This window comes from Hetaerina americana, unplaced genomic scaffold (assembly GCF_022747635.1).
Source record: "Hetaerina americana unplaced genomic scaffold, ioHetAmer1.1.p SCAF_29, whole genome shotgun sequence".
Lineage (NCBI taxonomy): Eukaryota > Metazoa > Arthropoda > Insecta > Odonata > Calopterygidae > Hetaerina > Hetaerina americana.
Genome location: NW_027286863.1, coordinates 2,540,948 through 2,562,790, shown reverse-complemented (window position 1 = coordinate 2,562,790; position 21,843 = coordinate 2,540,948). Strand labels below are relative to the sequence as shown.

At 37.7% G+C, this 21,843-nt stretch overlaps 1 protein-coding gene across 3 annotated transcripts in view; it reads right to left on the bottom strand.

Annotated features, from left to right (window-relative positions):
• LOC139689923 (uncharacterized) overlaps nt 1-21,843 on the bottom strand; it is a 73,590-nt gene that overhangs the window by 33,557 nt on the left and 18,190 nt on the right. For all 3 annotated transcript variants that reach the window (XM_071587052.1, XM_071587054.1, XM_071587055.1), the window contains exons 4-10: nt 19,258-19,352; nt 14,086-19,138; nt 12,867-13,986; nt 8,770-8,882; nt 4,741-5,356; nt 2,466-2,647; nt 1,017-1,143 (exon numbers count right to left, since the gene is read on the bottom strand). In XM_071587052.1, coding sequence (XP_071443153.1) covers nt 1,017-1,143; nt 2,466-2,647; nt 4,741-5,356; nt 8,770-8,882; nt 12,867-13,986; nt 14,086-19,138; nt 19,258-19,352 — 7,306 coding nt within the window. The remainder of the gene's footprint in view (nt 1-1,016; nt 1,144-2,465; nt 2,648-4,740; nt 5,357-8,769; nt 8,883-12,866; nt 13,987-14,085; nt 19,139-19,257; nt 19,353-21,843) is intronic.

Sequence of the window (21,843 nt, the reverse complement as noted above, 5' to 3'; positions counted from 1 at the left end):
TTTTTGTCACTTAATGATTGCCCAGCCCCATTTGTTTAACTGAAATCTGATTTTTCAATTCCTTAAAAAGAAATCCACATTAGAACAGAACACTCGTAAACCATAAATTCCTCAAATTAACATTACTTACAGAATGCTGTGAAAACTGATGTGCAACTTTTGTACATCAACAGCACTTCAGCAAGACCACCTACATGGAAAACTTAATCTCTTCCATCAACCATTCAGCATTGTCCAAATTAACTGATCCCTTGCTCCTTTAAATCAAAAATGCTTTCAAGATTACCCTTACTGATATGATGGGATACTAGACTCTTTGCTGCCTCGAGTCAAAAAGAAACAGCACAATATGTATTAATTCAAAATTTTCACAACAGGAAAAATTATTCATTCAAACAAGTTAATCATTTTCAGCTAAACCACAACCCTCCCATAGTTGCCAGTAGTGCTCAAAAGACAGTTCAACTCTACTGCATTTTCTCTTGGCATTAAATCATCATTGGTAGTCACCATGCATTTTTCAGCTGGATGAATGGAGGGCCCTCATTTTAAAATCCAAGGGGTGCCTCTGGGCAACCCCATCCTTAGTCTCTGTAAGGTGTTCTGGATTCGACAACTTTCACCGGGATTTTTGAACATAAACTGAGAGTTGCAAACAGCAAATGCACGAGACCTGGCTCTCCAACCCCCAATGGATTACTTTCTTTAACTGCAATGTTTGCTTCAAGCACCGAACACACACTTCAAAACAGATTATTTTGCTGATTAAGATGATGCTTAGAAACCACGGTATGTAATGAGAAACTGCTTTGATTAAACCATTCATAATTGAGGAAACAAAGCAAAATTAACATCTACTTTTTAAAGTGAAATTAAGACAAGGGCTAAGTCAAATAAAGAGATCAAATTATAAACAGAGCTTTTTTTCTTTACCTACCATTAAAGAAGACAGCAAAGACCGAGCATGTATTTGCATTTTAAGGAGCAATGGATTACTACCACCAACAAGAGCATACCTTGGTAACAAACATAAGCTTCCACAAGAGGCTTTATGGGGCAAATGGTATTATCCTCATCAGCCCCTTTCTTCAGAGGGTTCTTGCACTTCAGAACGATGACTTTTTCCGTTATATGTGTTGAATTCTGAAAGAGAGTAGTAATTTAAAGCATTACACTTAGCCCAATATTAATGCTTGAAAACGGTTTTACTTGAATGAATAATTCACAGAGTAACATGATGAAGAGCTCAGACACTTTCTAGTATACTTTAAAAAATAAAGCACAACGGATCAATTTTACATGTGAATTGTGCAGATGAAGGAAAACATGGCTCACTCATTTTCTTGTGGGCTTCCTGTTACGAAGCAGAACAGTTGGGCCAACAGTCTAGGAGCACCACATGAGGTCTATCCAATAAATACGCTAACTGGTGCAATCTGATAGCCATGATGTGGACTATAGCTCTGCCCCCACTAGCGATGGCGCTAGTTGCCCGAGACCCAGCCGTCTGTGCTTGGCGGATCGTCGAGCTGTGCGTACATATGGTGCCATTCATGTTAGTTTCTGTTGCCCTTGTTTTTACTGTTGGCCGAAAATGGAAATTGACGAAATCCCAGAGCAATGAATCAACATTTGGGTGAACATCAAGTTTTTGAGTGAAGTACGGAAGGGGTTATTAAGAAATTACAGCAATGTTGACAGCTGTTTACGGCGATAATGCTCAGAAGAAAACATCCGTTGTCAAGTAGATTAAATCAAACAAAAGAAATCAAGAACAAGACGATTGAAAATCAAAGTCATGTCCTTGGTTTCCTTTGATGTCGAAGGTGCTGTTCATCATGAATTTCTTCCTGAAGGGCAAACGTGCTGAGGTCTACCTTACAGTTCCCAAGCGTGTTCGAGCCAATTTGACCCAAGGCGATGGATGGATCCTTCACCATGACAATGCACCTGCACATTCTGCACTGTTTTTTCGCCAGTTTCTGGCAAAAAATTCAAATACCATCCTTGATCATCCTCCTTATTCTCCAGATCTCGCCCCCCTGTGACTTTTTACTATTCCTAAACTGCAAAAATGTGAAGAGGGGACATCACTGGGAAGATGCGGACACAATAAAGCAAGAAACGACAAGGCAACTAAACAGCCTAACTGCCGTCGAGGACTTCCAAGGGTGCTTCAAACAGTGGAAAAGAATATAGAATAAGTGCATAGCCCACGAATGGAGAGTACTTTGAAGGGGACAAAATCGATGTAGACTAAATTTTGCAAAATGAAGTTTTTATGGCCTCAGTTGGCGTATACTTATTGGACAGGCGTCGTATTGTGTTTTTTAATTCCCAAGAGCTCTGGCAAGTAATTCATTTCATTCGCAACACAATAAAACTAGGATTTCAGGTGATTTTTGTTAAGGTGAGCTATTTTAACAAATGCTTCAGAGAAGTGGCATGTTGATTTATTTAAATACCTGATGCAAAATGACGTAACTCACAGCAGCAGCACGGTAAAAGCAATATGGGCATTGGTATATACATTCCCCATGGTCAACTTTAACATGCTTGATATATGCAGTGGCGGATGAAAACATTTCGGCACAATAGCAACACTGTTGCCAGTCAAATCTTCTCTCATGACTTTCACTATTTTCCCCTGTAATATAAAATTCTTTATTTAGAAATCTGAAACAAACTAAAGACAGCCCATTAGCCAGAACAACAATGAGATACTGATATTTTTAGCCATATTATACCCAAATACACAAGAAAACAACACAGTACATTTAAAATTTCAATTAACTTAGTATTTATTTCCCCACCACCATTTCAGCCAATCTACTTGTTATTTCTCAATTTCTCAAATATTATAAATCAGCCAAACATGGTCATTTACAGTGAATACATAGCGAATAAATAATTTAGTAAGGATAAAAAAGAAATAACCAGATGATTAATCACAAAAACGTTACCACAAAACTACTTTAGCCATGAAAGTTCACAAAAAGTTTTAGTTACAAAAGTATTAATCACTGATATCGACTTATAAAACAGCACAATAGGAGGTCAGGATTATTTTAAGAGAGTTGGTGCAAGTTTGGAAGAAGGTGCAGGGAAACTGAGAGATATGAGGTGGAAAGTGAGTTGAATAATTAGGGTAGAACGAGAATACGTCGAAGAGAACATGCAGTTCAGTGGATGGACAAATGGGTGAGCACAAGGGTGAACATAATTATATTATGGTGTGATTTATGCAGATGGGGATTGTGGTGGGTGATGATGGAGATGGAATAAGAAAAGAGGGCCCTGAGGCATTAGAAATTATTGGAACAGCAGCAAATTAAACCAGGGAATGATATTCAAGTATGGGAAACATAGAACCAGTAAAGAGCTCATTTTCTAAGGTTATACCGAGGTCCATGTAATATGCAGTGACAGGGGCCATTTTACCTGATTGAGACTGCTTTGCAAACATCTTTATAAAAAATGAAACGAAGAACACAATGTATCTTTCCACTGTTCCTTATTATACTGTACTGATAAGGACCAAAATAAAGAACAGTGGAAAAATATATCGTGTTCTTCATTTAATGAACATGAACTTTCAAAAAGTTGAGCCAGAAACCATAGAATACATCTTTACAAAATAAGTTCACAAACCACTCTAAAAAAAATATGGGGCTGACTTCAAGCAATTGATTTGAAGTTTCTCTGTAGAACCATGGTTCTCAAGAGGGCAGGAAAAAATTGAAGAGATTGAGTGCCGATGGTGATAAAAAAAAATATTTGGCAGTTATCCACATAGAGAATCAAGTTCCAGAAGTTTTTAAAGGGTGTAGGTAATGGCATCATCAATGAGCAGGAGCAAGAGGAACCTGATGATGCTGCCTGGTGACATGCCAGAAGGAAAAGAGTCTGAAGAAGAGACACCATCGACCACTCCTCTCGGCGAGAGTTGCGTTAGGAAGTAAAACAGTATGGCTAAGAGAGGGCTGCGGATGATATTGAAAAAATTTCTGAATTTTTGCAATAAAAGACTATGATTGACAATGTCTAAAAGCCTTGGAAAAAAATATGAAATGGACATCAAAAAAGAAGTGGCTTTGAGGGCATGGGGGATTTATCGTGGAGTTTTGTTAAAAAGGACCATCAGCGAGGAAGCCATGGTGATATAGTGAGATCAAAGGAAGGGTGAATGACAAAAGATGATCATGGAGGATACACTCAAAATCGAATGAAGCAGTTACTTCGTGAATGGAGATGGGACAAAGTTACTAGCAATTTCTTTGGATTCAAACTTTTAGATGAAGTCACTCAGGCTGTTTTCCTAGATTGGAAAAGTACCAGCAGCAAAGAACCATCAAACTAAATTGAAAGTAGATCAAAACACATAAATGTCACTCATGAATCCAACTTACACCCATCTTTACCAAACAACTTGCATTCCACAATAGACCAAGCCAAGAATTCCATTCTATTTAAAGATTTCCATTCTTTTAAATAAAAAAATAAAATTGCACTCTATTTCATCATGTTATGGTAATGATAACTCTGATTATAATAGGTATTAATTCATACAGACTACAAGCATTCTGATCTCTTATCGTTCTTGGAAAAAATGACATTTTAAACCTGCCAGTCTTGCAATCTATCTCTCTAATCTTATATTCCTGATCCCTCCGACACCGTAGTACGTTAAAGACGTAAAACCAAAAATGATAAGAAAGGCAATGAATGAAAGCTAATTACCTGATGTCGAAGTGCTGGCAGCAGGAGGATCCAAAACCAATGCCTCATGTGCAAGGTAATGAGATAGAAATAGCACTGACTCATCAGTGGTAAAGCTACACTGGCGCCCCATGCATTTGAATAAGTGGCACAATTTCATTTGGTTTGAAATCACTTGGTTGAATACAGCAGGTGTCTTCGAAGCCTTTGCATATAAAGATGCCCTCATGATAGAACATACTTTATTCTGACTGCATGACTGTCCCAATGTTTGTCCCCCAAAACCTTCAGATTCCAGGGATGCTGACTTTGGTGGCTGATGCAACTTGGTCAATTTTTCTGGATTGCTTTGGCTAACTAACATTTTTGACTTGTATGGATCGTGGTTTTCAGTACGTGTAACCTTCAGTTCTTCATGAGGTATTGGTAGAACTTTAATTGAAATAGACCCTTTGGGTAAAATGGGCCTGTATCCTCTGGGATTTTTAACAGGTGATAAATAAACAACCCTATCACCCATCACATCATCTGAAACAGCTAACGCAGGTTGAGGGCTTCCAGTATTGGGAGAGTATGCAGCTAAACTTGTCAAATCTGGTGTTTCATTTTCTGAAACAGCTTTGATGAATTCTTCGGGCTGAAAAGAAACAATACAAAATATGTTTAACTCCAATATCTAGCAATTATCTCATATCTACGAATTAACTTCGATGGCAAACATATATTTGTGCAGGCAAAAACTGCTTTGCAATGAATTCAGCATAACTGGTACAAAAGTTAACAAAAACAAAAGGCAGGTTTATCAATTTTTAATGGAAATATAGAGATTGGCACCAAGGTATCGTCCTGAAATTACAGTATTTTCCCATCGATAACGTGCACCTTATGCATAACGCACACCCAAAACTCAGTAGCTATCATGAATTTCTATAGATACCGCGCACCCAGAGCTTCACAGTTATATTGAACGTGTATAGATGCCGCACATCTGTATATATACATATATATGCACGTAAAAATTATATATATTGTGTGTAAAAATACGTATATATCCATACACTATTAGATGTTAACAACCAAAGAATAAATAAAATCATAATTGCCTGTGGCTATATCTACCGCAAGTATACAGCAGATTTGAGCCAAGTGATTGAAATTCATTCGAAACAACAGAAGAAATTGAGTAGCTTCAGGCGTTATGTTGTAGAAGTCAAACATAATGAATAACTGATGAAAGCACTTTTCCACTTCATGAAATTTTTTATTTTGTAGAATAAAAAAATAAAAAAAATATCAAGTAGAAAAGTGCTTTGATCAGTTATTCTAACAACAGAAGGATCGATGCCGCCTCGCCTTGCTTTTTCGCTATGATCCCTAAGTCAAAACAAGACATAGGTGCGTGTGCCCTTTTATTTGCTGCATAAATTTGCTCTCAGCAAATCAAATATTAAAAAATTAGAGAATGAATGAAATAGAATTTCCTCGTTTGATTTGCTGCACTTTGCTTTGTTAGTGTCGGCGTTGTTCTAGACACCCTCCAAGTTATATGAGTCTGCTGTCTACGTGGTGATTGTTTCAAACCTGAATTGAGTAAAGCTTTTGTAATTTAGAATTTTCTCAAGAAAATTACCCATGGAGTAGAAAATCGTACACAGCGATGTCTAAGCTTGAAGTCATCAATTTCTTGAAATAAAAAGGAAATCGCAAGGCTGCTAGGATTTATCCATTGATAAATCTTTTAAATCAAATTTACGTTCTAGTTGGGAAAAATGGACGATTTCTGGCATGAAAGACTACACAGAATTCCGTAGGATTAAAAGAGTGTCCTATGAAGAAATAAGCCGGTGGACCCTGGAAATTCGGCAGGGTGTCATAGTGACTTGTGTAAAAAATAGATTTGAAAAAGCTGTAGGCAATATTTCAATGCCAGTGCTAGAAGGTGAGGAAGAATTAACTTCCGAGAGCGAACTCGGAGAGAATATAAATGAAGAGATAATAAATGCACTTGATTCATTTAATTGTGATTCCGGTGACGAATTTCTTGGATTTGAGTGATCTATCTGTCCTGTCATATATTTATACGTACGTGTATATAATACAACGCACTCTCCATATGCATGAAGTACTATGCACTAGAATAAAGAAGTACTACATATTAGAATAAATGAAGTATATAATTTGTATGTTTCTGATGGATTTATGTGATGAAATAACTGTAACAGTAGCAGATCTGTATAACATGAAATGCAATTAGGAAGGCATGCTTTCAGACTAATTTATTTTTGCAAAACTCTTCTTTAAATTATTGCGTACATAAGTCTGTAAATGTTTGGAGTTTTTCAATTTCCATTGCATAACACGCATCGTCATTTTTTCCCATCATCTGAACATTTTTGTGCAGATAACGCACGCGTTATCGATGGGAAAATATGGTACTTAGAATCAATTAATCACCAGGGCTATTCCCATTGAGCCATATTATTTTGACAGGTTGATATGTTTTGATACAACTGATATGGTTATCTCGTGTCTAATGAATACCTACAGGTATTTTAGCAGCATTAACAAAAAAGGTACATTTGGTCTTAAGATGTACATTTACATTTAATGTTTTGCAAAACATTCTGGTATCCAGGAGGTTACACAGCTTGATTCAAGCCGGGGAAGTCCAGAGATATTACAAGAATTTAACCAAGAACCATCCCACTAACAGCCAAATGCTTTGCCGCAAGCCTATCAAATAGCCATAAAATATAAATATTACCATCCATATACCATACGTACTTCTAGTAGTAAAGTTATTTATGTAAAATATTATCGCTGTATTTAAATTTGTCCCTAAAAAAATTCACATTACAGCAGTCTCTTGTCTTCTTTAAGTGTATATGTATGACATCATGTCAAAAAGGTTTTAGTTATAATGACTGATGAGCGTAACAGTTTAGAATGAGAATTTTTTACGCTGGAATCTAATTATGCAAATAGCATTAAAACTGGAAATGAAATTGTGTAAATACAAGGATTCCAAATATGTTGGAAAATTAGGAAATTTATGGGACCACATAAAAATGTAAATTACAGGAAAACTTATATTTCCACAGCGCAAACACTGGGTTTAATTGTGCTTGGGAAATTTCTAGCTGTCTACGCATCTGATAGGTCTATTTCTATATTATATCAAATGTTAGTTTGTTAACAAAGTTCAAGGCCTGTACTTTGTCCACCTCCCTCAGCAACAAAGAGGTTCTTTGTTGTTTCACAATAACTTTACATAATTCAGCGTATTTCTGATTTGCTAAATCTGTCCCACATAAGTTTTTTTTAAATCAAAAGAAACAATATGGTCTCAAAAAGGTTTAAAATTTTAATTTTTTTCCTGAAGGAGAATTGCAATATTTATTCCCTTTTTCTTGCACTTGCACTGCACACGTATGTAACAGGAAAACCACACTACTTGTTACTTTAAGTTCTTCTTGGTGTCTTAGATGCCTAAGTACACAAAAATGATAATCTTGTGTTTTGATTTGAACAGTAAAAAAAGCATTTAAAGAGGTTACTATCCAAATTGAATTAAACGTACCACTATTTTACACATGAAGCTCTATAGCAATCTCTTTATACCCCGTGAACTAGACATAAATACTGGAACTTGCAGAAAAAAGTCTGAAATTATGTATTTGCAATATCTGTACAATTGCTTTTAATGGACATTAATCATAGAGCAATTAAACTTCCCTACCAAGTTGTCTAATAGAATCAGAGGAATTATTTCATCAGCTTCTTCCATGGTAATGGCTAGTCAAGCTTTATGTTTGCATAGAAATATTTGTGTGACAGAAGCTATTCCATTGGTTTAAAATAAGATGAACATTAACTTCATGTCAAACACAGGAAATTTTCCCACTTCTAAATTTTTCCCCCAGCAATTATTCGCACAATTGATTCATTGGTGCGAGGTACGATCAATGGCAGAAAAGCAAACTCTGGTTACACTAGAACATAATAACTTAAGGAGTCAGTGAACCAAACCACCATTCACCGGCAACTTACCACTTGCTCATTTGGATGAAGACTGCAAACACTGGATATCTGGCAGAGGGGATTATCAGCAGGAGAATCAACATCAGATGATGTCCCAATTACATCAATCAATGAATCTCGTTCTAAAACAGCACAGAAATAAAAGATTTGAAAAATAAAATAAATTAAGATAAATAATTATATTTCAACTAATGGCGACTAGTTTAACTCTGTATTTCATTTGATGCAATTAGGAATAGTATAAGCTTGTTCTTGTAAAGCTAAACAGGCAAAATTAAGACAAATGAAATCAAGGGAACATTAATTTTAATGATTGGCTTCTCTGACACTAAAAGTAAACACCTAGAGCTAGGAAATTTGTTGAGCGTGAATAAATATGAATGGCATATTTTTGCATTTCTAAACTTCAAACTGCATCAAATGATTTCTTTGCAAACATTTTACCATCACATTTCATTTAACTTAGAACTTAAGAAAGTCATGCCCTGTCACATTAAAATCCTCAAACAAGGTTTTGACCACTTCCACCCACAAATTTTCATGGCCCATGTTGCTCATGTAAAAAGATACGGGCCATACATTTTGAAGTGAATTCTACGTTCATGACATGGAATGAAAAGAAATGATTCCAACCAATAATCCCAAATCCCAACTGGAGGTAACTTGTTAGTGCTAGTTAAACAAATGCATTCTATCAGAGCAGACAAATATTCATGTCCAGAAGAGATTCCGGTTGCCGACACAAGTGAGGTGGCCTAGGGGCAAGGTGACCCATCAGATTGGCTAAGCCAAGCTGAGTCAGCCAGATCCATAATTACTTCCACCTCGAAAATGTTTGTCAATGCTATTCTGCTAATCATGAACTTCAATTTTGATAATAAAAATAATGCATATGGTTATTAACATTACATGTATAGAATACTAATTTACGGTAAAAATTCAATTTATGGTCAAATCACTATTCATCTCACCCCACATTTAAGCTTGGAAAATATATGAAACCATTAAAAAATCTACTGATAAGCTCAATTAATAAAATTAAGACTAAGATGACAAAAATAAATATTTATTGCTGAATTTTACATGACTGCTTCAAGGCATCACTGGCACAAATTGCTCCTTCATTCTCCACTTGATTAAATAATGCAGGGTATATTTTCAGAAGGATACATTTTTCTTTTACTTTAAATATATAGCTAACCCTTAGGAATCCAGACTGAATCAAGCAATCAAGCACAGGGGGTAATCAGGTAGCTGAAGTACTTTGCCAAAAAATATATTTTGATTGTAAGTTCCTTTGGGCATGAAAATTATTATTTAATACTTTATTCTTCCAGGAGTAGTGTGAGTTTAGGATTACCAGTGCTGCATGGAACAAATAAAGTAGAATCTTGCTAAAATAGCACCTTGCTCAGCAAGTAATTCATATAATGAGCAAAAATATTGGCTCCAAAAAAGACTCACTCGGCAAATAGCGAGTAACAACAAGGAGAGGGAAATTCCCAGATTCACTGCGCACCTTCCACTCTTTCCTCTAGCATCTCAGCATCCCTAGTGATCACACATTTTACCAAATTTGTGTTCGATATTATTGGTGACTTTTTTGTGCAAGGTTAATAGTATTTTGTGCATCGTATGACCAAACTAGTATTTAAGGGGAGAAATACATTTGAGAAGTTAACAAGATGTTATCCATGGTCTTGCTTAGCATGGTGGAGCAACAATCTCCAGGTCAAAGGCAGCACAGAACTTCATCCGTGACTTCAAAAAGCTTGTAGATACAGAGGGTCACCAGCCACAACATATTTTTAATTGTGATTAGCGGTCTCTTAGGGAAGCAGATGCTGAGGTAAACCTTAATTTGTGAACATGATAGTAGGAGAGAACGAATTGCCCGAACATGAGGCAATGAAAGGCCATCTCAAGATGCCAATTTGTACAAACGCAAAGAGTGGCAATTTGAAATCAAACCCTAGCTTGTTTACCACTCAAAAAATCCACAAGCCTTCAAGATGTGTTACAACCACAACTAGAGGTTAAATGTGATGAGGAGGTCACAGGAAACTTTTGCATTGTACCATGCATACAAGGCATCATCCTAATACGGTAATGGCAATGCATGCCACAAATATAAATAACAATCATTTGGAGTCGCATTTTTACCAAATTTTGAAGCGTCGGCAAAAGCAAATGTCTTGACAGCACTTTCGTAAAAAGAAATTCAGTATGCATTATTAATAATTGACAAGTTATATTAATTAATTTTTTGCTTTTACCAATTGAATTCGCATTCCCAGTTACTTTATTTTACCATGAATGAAAAGGTGAACATGATCCTAAACAATGTATAAGTAATTTTCTTTTAATAAACCTCATATATAATTTATTTTTTGTCAGCATGGCATGCATTTTCTGTTATACATTCATTTACATGCAAAAATGTGTTGCAAAATGAGTGTTTCGCTTATGGGAAAGATTGCGGAACAGATTATGCTCATTGTATGAGGTTGCACCATCATAAGGGGATTGTCATGTTGTAGTGGCTAGCATACAGGCTTCCCAACCAGAGGGCTTGATTCCTGGAGATGGCAGATTTTATTTCAGTGATATCCCGAACCCTGCTGGAGATACTTTGTGGAGAGCACTTTAACTGAGCACGCCTTCTGTCAGATTGTACTCTGCAAGCTGAACTGCAGATCCCTTGATACCTTTTGTTAAGAGTAGGCTAATGCGGATGGCAGGTTTCTCTCCACCCTTCTCCCCCAAATCATCCCTAATGGCACAAATGACCTCAGCTGTAAATCGCCTCCCTAAACCTACCAATACAACTATTATAAAACAAATAATTCCATAGTTCAGCAAAATTCTGCATGTTGAATAGACACAACACAATCGTTTAACATTGAAGAAGTTCTTTCCATGTGCTTTTGCAGCTTCCATAGCACACAGCTTTGCTCATACATAACTTTGGGTTTGGCTCGCAGTTTAATGGTTCAACAAAAATGCCATCAAAAAAATAGGAAATTAAATGAAAACATACAACTTTAAACACAAGTTTGAAGTTGTGGTCCCTGTTGCAAGTTTTAATTGGGAATTTGGATCAGCTTAACTGACTAACCGACCTAATACAGCAGTATGATAAAATAACGTATTTGCTCTGAAGTTTGATGCTAAAACTTAGAATATCAAGTGGAAACTTCAGAAAACGCCAAAGGTTACTACAAGATGAAGAGCTGGAAGAAGGCATCTTTCAGCTGCACTGGCAGCAGTGATCAAGTGGTGTAGGAATTCACAGAAGTAATTCACTGCAAGCGGTAGCTGGTTATGACAGTTTAGGAGGAGGCAATTTTTGCGATAAAAGACAGTCTGGTATAGTCATGAGCACTATTAGTGGTGCAGTTGAACAATTTTGGATGATATTGCATGCACTGATGGCTGAATGAGATGCATAATTATACCAAATGCATATTGCAGATGAATCTTGCCTGCACTGAGGAACTTTGCCAGAAACCATGCAGGCTTTAAGAAGTGAATCAAAGGTTACTGGGAGAAAATACCATCAAGTAAAGGGTCTCCATGTAGCCACAAGTTGAAGAATTTTATGAAAATTTCAACAACCACCTTGCAACCTCATATTGACTATTTGCACAGCACGGATTCGAGAGAGAACAATTATGAATATAAAAAACTATTATTTGATAACGCGTGCTTCAACAGGACTGATTTTTGTAGGAAGAAGAAACGATCCACTATTGCAAATACATGGAAAAAAATGTTGTACGAAAGGAGGTTGATTGACACTGACAAAACCAGAAGATTATCACGAACTTAAACAGTCTGCCTATCCTTTTCAAATTGTTTCAAAATAATTAATTTTTATGCAAAGCAACAGAGAACAATAATGAACATAGAAAACTGCAATTTGAAGTCTGTGTGCTTCAACTGGGCTGATACTTGCACACAGGAAGTGCACTGCCTGTACCCACCCCACCAATAATTTTCATCACCACTAACCTAAAAGTGTCATTCCATACTCAAGGGGTGCACACAATGATGAGAGCAACATATCGTACATACTTAAATAATAATTTCAGTACATGACTAACCTGCATTGGTAAGGCCATCCAAAATATTGGGGTCCTTGGTAGATGACAACAAATCACCACTTAAGCATCTCACTCTTATCTTGCCCGATCTTGGATTGGGGGCATCTTCCAATTTAGCACTCACGGCTGAACTTGAATTTGGAGAAGTGCGTAACTCTAACTCTGTCCCATCTACTAAGCCACGTTCTTCCACAGCTTTCACATCCTCTACATCATCACCTCCAATGATTACAGTGGCCTTCGTCTCTAAATCATCAACAACTTTTCTCTCCCTACATTTTGTAGTAATGCCATAGAGCAAAGTAGAGATCTTTACTTCTGGAATAATATCCAGAGAATAAAGGGTCTCCTTAATGCTGCCAGATGGGCTATCCCATTCATCCTCACTTCCAGATGACACTTCCTCACTTGACTCCCCTGAATCTGAAGAATCACTATCATCATCTATTTCTATTATCTCCACTTCTGAAGTATGAGATTCGGCTCCATCATGTGTTTGCTCTTCAGGCTTCTTCCCCCCATCCAGTTGAATCACCCCAAAATCACTTATGCCGGCTGCATCACTCACAAGCTCTTTCTTGGGCGATGCATTTTTGGCTACGGGCAAATCTGATGGTTTGCTGTCCTCTATTACTTGAGTATACTGATCTGCACTAGTTTCCACGGCATCATTTAAAGACAAAGTGGAGCAGTTATCATTGTCATCCTCGACTTTTATGTACAATTTAAATTTAACAATGCTTATCTCTTCATCACATTCGGGATTATTTAGTATCTCGGTCCAAACACGAGCGGAATTCTCATTTGTGTAATCGACAAGCAGACAATTTTCAATTGAAAAAGCAGTCTCATCAACCTCAGTTTCAAATTCACTTTCATCTGCTTCATCCACCACCTCTTTCATTTGGGATGCATCATCCCAACCACATGACTGAGGCTCTTCTTTTTGAACATGGAGATGTTTGAATGAAACATTCATGCCATCATCATCTCTGCTAAAAGCAGTGGCTTCTTCAGAAGCCAAATTTGTCATAGCATTTTCCTCTTCTTTCTTATTTTTGTCACAAAAAACTCCAGATGGTGGCTCAGGAGAGATTAATGACATGTCAATTTTCAAAATCTGAAAAAAAAAAATATTTTCATGTTATAAAATAAAAAATGTTGAAAATGTCACACTAAAAAAATTGAGATGCAGCAAACAATAATTTGAAAAACTTGCCTTGATAATAGAATCCTCTTTATGTCTCTTAGCGATATGCTCTTTCACACCTTTCTCAGCAATTTGAACAAAGTTGCACTTGGAACACAAATGAGCAACTAACCCAGGAATCACAAGGCTTGTAGCCTCCGGTTCACTTCCCTCTTCTTCCAAATCAAACAGTAATTTATCTACTGCAACAGCTTCAAAACATTCATAACTTTCACAATACTTTTTCTGGTGTACATAATAAGCATGGCTTCGAACATTAGTGTCACGAAAACTACGATAAGAACACATTTTACAGCTGAACCTGTACTCACCAGTGTGAGTGGTCACATGATCATAAAATTCTATGTATTCAGTGAACCATGCCTCACACATTAGACAAACAAATGGGCCCCGAGACTTCAGTGCCTCCTTAGCATTCCTCAGGGCCCCTTGGTTATTCTCTGTCCAATCCATTGCTACCTTAGCTTGTTCGAGTGACAGCCGGGACACCAAAACATCGGATTCAGGATGCTTAGTTATGTAATGATTGACTATTTGCTTCCCATTATACGTGCATAATTTACACCGCAATGATTCACTTCCCATACAAGTGTAATTGACATCGGTTAAGTCTTCTTCTGGTGCTGTCAAAATCATATGCTCTTCTGGAGTCGGTTCTTTATTGATTGTTGAAGCAGAGGAAGCCACATTTAAGGCTCTCCTTTTGTGATTCACTGCTCTCTTAAGAACTCCCAGAGCCCACTTTCTGTTTACCTTAGAACGCCTAGCTTTGGAATTTACTTTTTTCAAAGTTGGCCTTTTCACTGTAAGTCTACTTGAACTGTTTCCCATGACTGCTTGATCATCCAGATTTTTCTGCTCTCCCATCTCTTCTGGTTTGCCTTCGTTTCCATTATTACAACACTTTCCTAACTTTCCATCATCATTTTTATCAGTGCCAGAATCACCAGAACTTTCTCCATGAAACAAATTATCATCATTGCCACCAGAAGCAGTGGCATCATCAATTTCAGACGACTGACTTCCTTCACTTGAATGCGATTCCTTAACAGCTTCACCAACATTTGTATTTATGTTGATAGAGCTTCTTATGTCTTTGTCATCCAAATGCTCTTTTTCATTTGCAGTATCATCAACACTCACTAATTCATCTTCATTTGGCATTCCTCCCGCCAATTTATTGGCACTGAATAAATTACGGTTACCTAAATTTGGGGCTCTTCTCATGAATCTCCTTGCATAGCTACCTCTCACTGTAGTCTGAGGAGTCTTATGACTATCACTTCTATCGACAACTTCTGATTTTTTCAGGAGCACTCGTGGCTGAAGAGAATCAATTTTGGTGACTTTTTCGTGTTTTCCACTCCCACGCCTCCTCGTCAACTTCAGGGGAGTGGTTTCTATATTCTCCTCTGAACTACTGCCATCTTTACATGATGACACTGAATTTTCTTCCGGCTCCTCCGAATTCTTAGCAGGAGTATTTTCTGCCCGAGTTTCTTCCTTGGCGTCTGACACTGATGCAGCTTCTTTGAGCAAACGACACATTCTAACACCTGTAGCCGACAGAACCCCTTCACATATGAACATTTCACGAATGTCTTCTTGAAGGAGCTCCAAAGACGAGCGCCTCTTTGTTCTTCTATTCGGGGTTTTTGCTATGCCGTCATCGCCAGTATCATTATTATCTTCATCATTTCCTTCACTCTCTAATGCTTTCTGGTCGCTACCTTCTTCATTGAGTGGCTCATCCTTCTTACCTTTCTCACTCAAAGTTTGCTCGGTATCTTCTTCAGCAACAGCTCCCTCTGACAGCTTCCTCTGACTTCGCGTCCTTGGCCTTTCATCAGACTGTTCCACATTCGCAGCCTTAGTTGCCTTTCTGGCACCCCGAGTTCTTGTCACACGAGGCGGGGTCTTGGTTGGTGAAGTTTCAGCTGCCACCAAATCATCCTGCTTTTCATCACAGCTTTCAGATTCAGATGATTCAATGATTACCCGACTCCTCTTCTTTGCTTTGTTCACCACGGGCCTGGCTTCTTCCTCTGCCTCACTCGTCTCTGTATCCGATTCTATTATTGGGCGACTCTTTCTTCGGGGGTTAAGTTTCAGTTTTTCTCGCAGTTCATCTATGAACTTAGTATTGTCCCAAATATTTGCACCTTCATTCGATTCAAGGGAATACTTTAACAATGTTTGAACCAATTCTTTAGTAAATTCTTCCTTTGCTTTTTTCTCTTTTTCTTCTTTTTCCTTTTGGCCTTCATCATTCTGACTAATTTCTTTCGAACTGCTCTCTTGCTGGTTGCATTCCACATTATCCACTTTATCCCCTTTCAATCCTTCATTAGCCGTCATATTCTCATTATTCTCACCTGTATCTTTTTGGAAAGGACTGATTCCTCTCAGAGGAGAAACAGCTCGAGAAGGATTTTGATGCCTATAAACAGCATCCTTTGGTTCATGGCTTTTAATTTTAGGAATCCGGAACTTTTGCAAACCATAACCTTTTCCAGTCTTAGGTGTTTGGTCCGCATCATACAATGAATTTAAAGGAGATGAAATGGTTGTCTTATCTTTGGCAATGGAAGGAGAGGGACGTTTACTTTCTAATATTGCTGGGTTGGCCCGCCTAGGATCTGATGGGTGTTTCCAGAACTTTTCCTCATTTTTCTTAGGAGGTTCCGATGAATCATAATATAACCTTGAATGGTCTTGCTTTCGCATCCTGGGGTCATTTACTTTGAAGAAACCTCCTCTTCGAGAATTCCAGCCACCTCTCACACCACGACATCTCCCATCACCCATACCAGCAGTTGATGGTCTAGGTTCTGCCATGTATTGATTAATGGAAGGCCTCGTAAAAGGTTCCTTTTGCCAGTTTGGCCTTGGCCCAGGATGAGGTAGGAGTCCAACCTTGGAATTACCACGCCCTGGCGCCCAATTTTGACCACCACCACGCCTAAATTGTGAAACAGGGTCAGGGAGGAGTGCTGGCTTCAGAGGGGGTCTGTTACCCTGGTTTATTGGAGGCACACTCATCATGTGCACAGGATGACAACTCCCACTCAAAAACTGGGATTGCTGCATTAATCGAGAACTAGCTGGGTGATGATTATGGTTATGAGGGGGATTATTAGGTTGGATTAGATGATTCGAGGGTGTAATACTATGCTGAATCACCTGGCTGTTGCCTGTATTTGGTGAATTAACATTTTGCTGCATTGAATTTCGGGGGCAAAAATTTCTAAACATACCCACTCCCCCTTGATTAGGAGTGGGCCAAATTCTTCCTCGGGTAGATTCATCCATGATATTTCCCTGAGTTGTTGAAAGGTTAGGATTAGAGGGGTTGACAAATTGTTGAATCATCGGATTTGAAATATGGCGTGGTCCTGGAGTCATACATGGATTAGGAAGATACCTCTGCTCTGAGAATCCACAAGAAGAACTAGTCGGAGGGTAGTTATTATCTGGAAGAGGTAGCGCATCTTCAGAGTCCAAAAATGGAATCCTAGGATCACTATTGGAGTCTTCATCACACAGTGACATTTTTGAGCTTTGATCTTCCTCTACACTGGTTGCAGATGTAGCCAGTGCAATGCTTGGACTGCCAATTAGTGGGCCTAACTTTCCTTCTGATAATTTACTTTCCAATAGTTTCTTTTTAAAGGAAAATTCTCCCCTTACTCTCCCTTCATCAATGATTTCATGAGATGAAGATTCAGAACAAGTGCCACTGTCATTTTTGCTTTCATTACTTTGATGAATTTTACTAGAGGCTGGACTAATTTCTTCCTTCTCAGCATTACAAATGCTATATGAGGAACTTCTTTCTTGACTGTCTGTAGCACTAACACCAATAAAATTTTCTTTAGGTATGAAAAATGAGGAAGAAGAATTAATCAACTGCAAATCATCAGAAGCAAAATTTGTAGATCCTGAGGGTTTCCTTTCTCTATCATTGGCCGGAACATTGTCTGCTGTCTGTTCTACCTCCTTAAGCTTACTGGGAATGACCGTCTTGCGAAAAATTGGCTCTATGTCTTGTGCTGCATCACGATTTTCTACTCTCTTATGGTGAGGGGGGCTACTTAAAGTTTTACATAAAGATCTAAGGCCTCCCCTTGAACTAACCCCAACACGATGAACTTTATTTATCTCTAGAGCCAACTTTTCACGTATACTAGCACGAGCTGAATTAACATGTTTTGGAGAAACTTTAGTCTTATCATACTTATTTTCAACTAAGGAGTCTTTAGTGCTTTCGAGTGAATCTGATGGATTAAACTGCCCATATCCATAATCATAAACCTGACCCTTTCCCAACACAGAAATATTAGAAGGCTCTTTCTGTTGTTGGAATGGAAATCTGTTTCTTCTGCTTTCAAATGTATCAGCACTCCATCCTGGACTGGGTTGCTTACGGTGGTCGTAGTCTTTAATATATTTTTCTCCTCCATTAGAAATTGGAATGAGCATTCTTTCAGATTTTTTCAGAGGGTGATCTATATCACCCCAATTATTTCTAATACCTTCCAAATTTGGAATGTCAGGTACAGGATTATGACTATGTAAAGGAGAATACCTGGGCATTTCCTGTACAAATGATGGTTGTGGAATATTACTGTGCTGATGACTAATTCCAGGATCTGATGGAAGCGAAGAATTAATTACACCAAAATTATTCTTTTGTCTGCCAGGATCTGGATACCTAGTATCACCTTGATACCACTGCGTCTCAAAGCTTTCTCTTGGCCCCAATGGTACCGTAAGTGTCTTTGGAATTTCTGAGTTACCATCTAATGTCAAAACTGACTGATCTGCAGGCTGTTCTAACGGCACAATAACAGGATTTTCCAAGTTGTCTTCCTTCCATTCCATCGGTATTACCAAAGGCTGAGTTACATCTCCTAACTCTGAAGAAGAAGGGGGACTAGGACTACGAGGAGTCTCCTCAAAAAATTCCATGGCAGTCTTCCTTCTTCTCCATTGTGGATTACATGAATCATCCCGTGATGAGCTTCCCATGCTCAAAGGTAATTCCATGGTTTGAGGTGAACTGCAAAATGGAAATAAGTGAAAATAGTAAGGCAGAGAATACTTTAATTGCATGCTACACACAAGAAGTTTACTTCCAATAAAATTTTATCATATAATATTATTAAGAGCCTAACTTACTCAATACTTCCATTAGAGTTCTGTGCATCTTCTTTTTCAGCATGAATGCTCAAGTTTTCTTCCTCAATAGGTAAACATATAGACCATTCATAAGTCTAAAAAGAGAAAAGATACATTTCATAAAATATATAAAAGTGTGACCTAATTCCAAGGACATTAAATGTTACCATTTGATCATGTGAGCTAGTTTTTGCACTGCTGGCTTATTTGTGAGAGCAATATCATCTGGTCATAATTCAATACAAACTGCACACTCACTACATAATAAACTGATATAATGAAAAGTAATTGCATACACGGACACCATCACAAAATTAATTCCTTAGTGAATTGCAGGAATTGGTGCATCTTCTACAGTGCTCATTCAGATTTAATAGAAGGACAATTTTGATGGACCCAGCAATAGCATAAAGAGGGTTTGCAGCTGTTACAAAACTTAATGGCTAATTAAAAGCAGGCTTACTCCATATAATGAAACTTAATGAGATAAATGACAACACAGCTGCAAATTTTATGGATTGGCAGGCTCGGGCATCAAAATTTGGATCTTTACCCTGTACCATCTCTTTCAAATTATTCTTACACCCTATCCCTAAATAGTTGGATGGCTTACAGATGAGTCATGTGCACCTATTTTCAAAAGGTGAGCGGTGCCCACCATGGGAATCAGTTATCTTTTATCCTTTGGGTTTATTTACTACATCCTTTAAATGATTCAAAACTATGCCGATAACTATGGTTTATAGATTAAAAACACTGAGACAACCTATGTAAATCTTAAAGGAAGGATTACCATAATAATATTATCAAACGCTTACTAAGCCTAACACTGTTATTAACCCTATCAGTGCTGCTCCCCGCCACTTATACCAGCGAAAAAGCTGAGGGTAATTTAATCAAATTTATCATCTAAGGGGAAGACATAGTTTGAAATTATTTATATTGATACCCATTTTAAGTTTTTTTTGTAGTAGCTAAACTAAATTAGGTAATATTTATGAATGCATTTTGAATCCTCTTACAAAATAATTTTAATTGTTTTTGGCCACTAATAATGAACAATAACTTACATTTGACCCAATATATCGGCCTACCACACTAAAAGGGTTAACTCTTTCACAATATTAAATCTCAGACAGATGTCCTCAGCCCTTAGATTGATATTCTTCACTAAGTACTACGATATAAAAGGAGAGAATATTTCTTTTGCACATGGCATTTTTTAGTAAGCAAACTTGAGGGGTGAAGAGCATTAGATTTTGCATTTAATTAATGTAGCCATATTTCATTTTTTATACGTAAAACCGGGGAGGATAATTATGATATTCGGACAAAAAACTATGTTCCTACTTCTAAGTTGTTTAGTCATGTCTCCTTATGATCAAACTTCAATAACACTATGAAAAAAAGTCGGGCTTTTTCCTCAATATGTTACACACATTCCTACTGAATAAAGCTTCAATCAATGAAACTTTCAATCTAATGAAATGGCTCCACATCTTTGAAAATTTTTAAACCCTCTTTTATGGCCATTAGATTTTTCCCCATTGATTATTATGTCTGAGAAAAACAAAATTTGCACTTTTCCATAGATTTATGTGTAACGCACGATGCATTTCAGTTCGTCGAACTATCTTCAGGTACAAGACAAGATGGTTCGATGAACTGAAACGCTTTGTTTATTACAAATAAATTTATAGAAAAGTGCAAATTTTGTTTTTCCCATAATGACGAACATCCACTAAATCTGTTGCATTATTATGCAGTTTCTATAATAAGATTTTCAACCACACGCAATTTTGCTGGCAGGTAGGTAATCCAAATGGTTAAATTTTTTTAACAGACATTTTTATTTATTTATTTAGCATTGCTACAAAAACAGCACTTCAGCCTTTACTTCGGACTTTAAACAATGATATCACAATATTACAACTACGAACACCCAAGCCCTAGGTGGAGGATAAACCACCTGGGCGAGAATCGAACCCGCGACCTCTGGGTTGGCAGGCAAGGGCGTAACCCTGGCTGCCACCACTAGGATCGGCAAATAATGCGTGGGTCACAGGAGACCAGGGGTAGAGCGTAGGACTACTGAGCACAAGGAATTATTTTTGCACCTGTGATCTTCCCCACCTTTCCTGTGCTCGTCCTTTATGTGTTCTCATCCTTTCCCTTAGATGTTGTCCATGCATTACATGCCGGCGACACTAACGCCAACTACAGCCCCGCCCACACACTAGTGGCGCTAGTTGCCTGAGACCCAATGAGCCATCCATGCTTGGCGGATCGTCGAGCTGTGCGTGCATGGTGCCAGTTATGTTAGTTTCTGTCGTCCTTGTTTTTACTGTCCATCAAAAATGGAAATTGACGAAATCACGAGCAACTAATCAACATATCAAGTTTTATGGTGAAGGGGTTATCAAGAAATTACTGAAATGTTGAGAGCTGTTTACGGTGATAATGGTCTGAAGAAAACATCACTTTCAAGTGAATTAAGCATTTTAAAGATGGCCGACAAGATGCCACGGATGACGCAAGCCTTCAAAGACCTTCAATCACCTGTCTTGTCGACAACATTGATCGTGT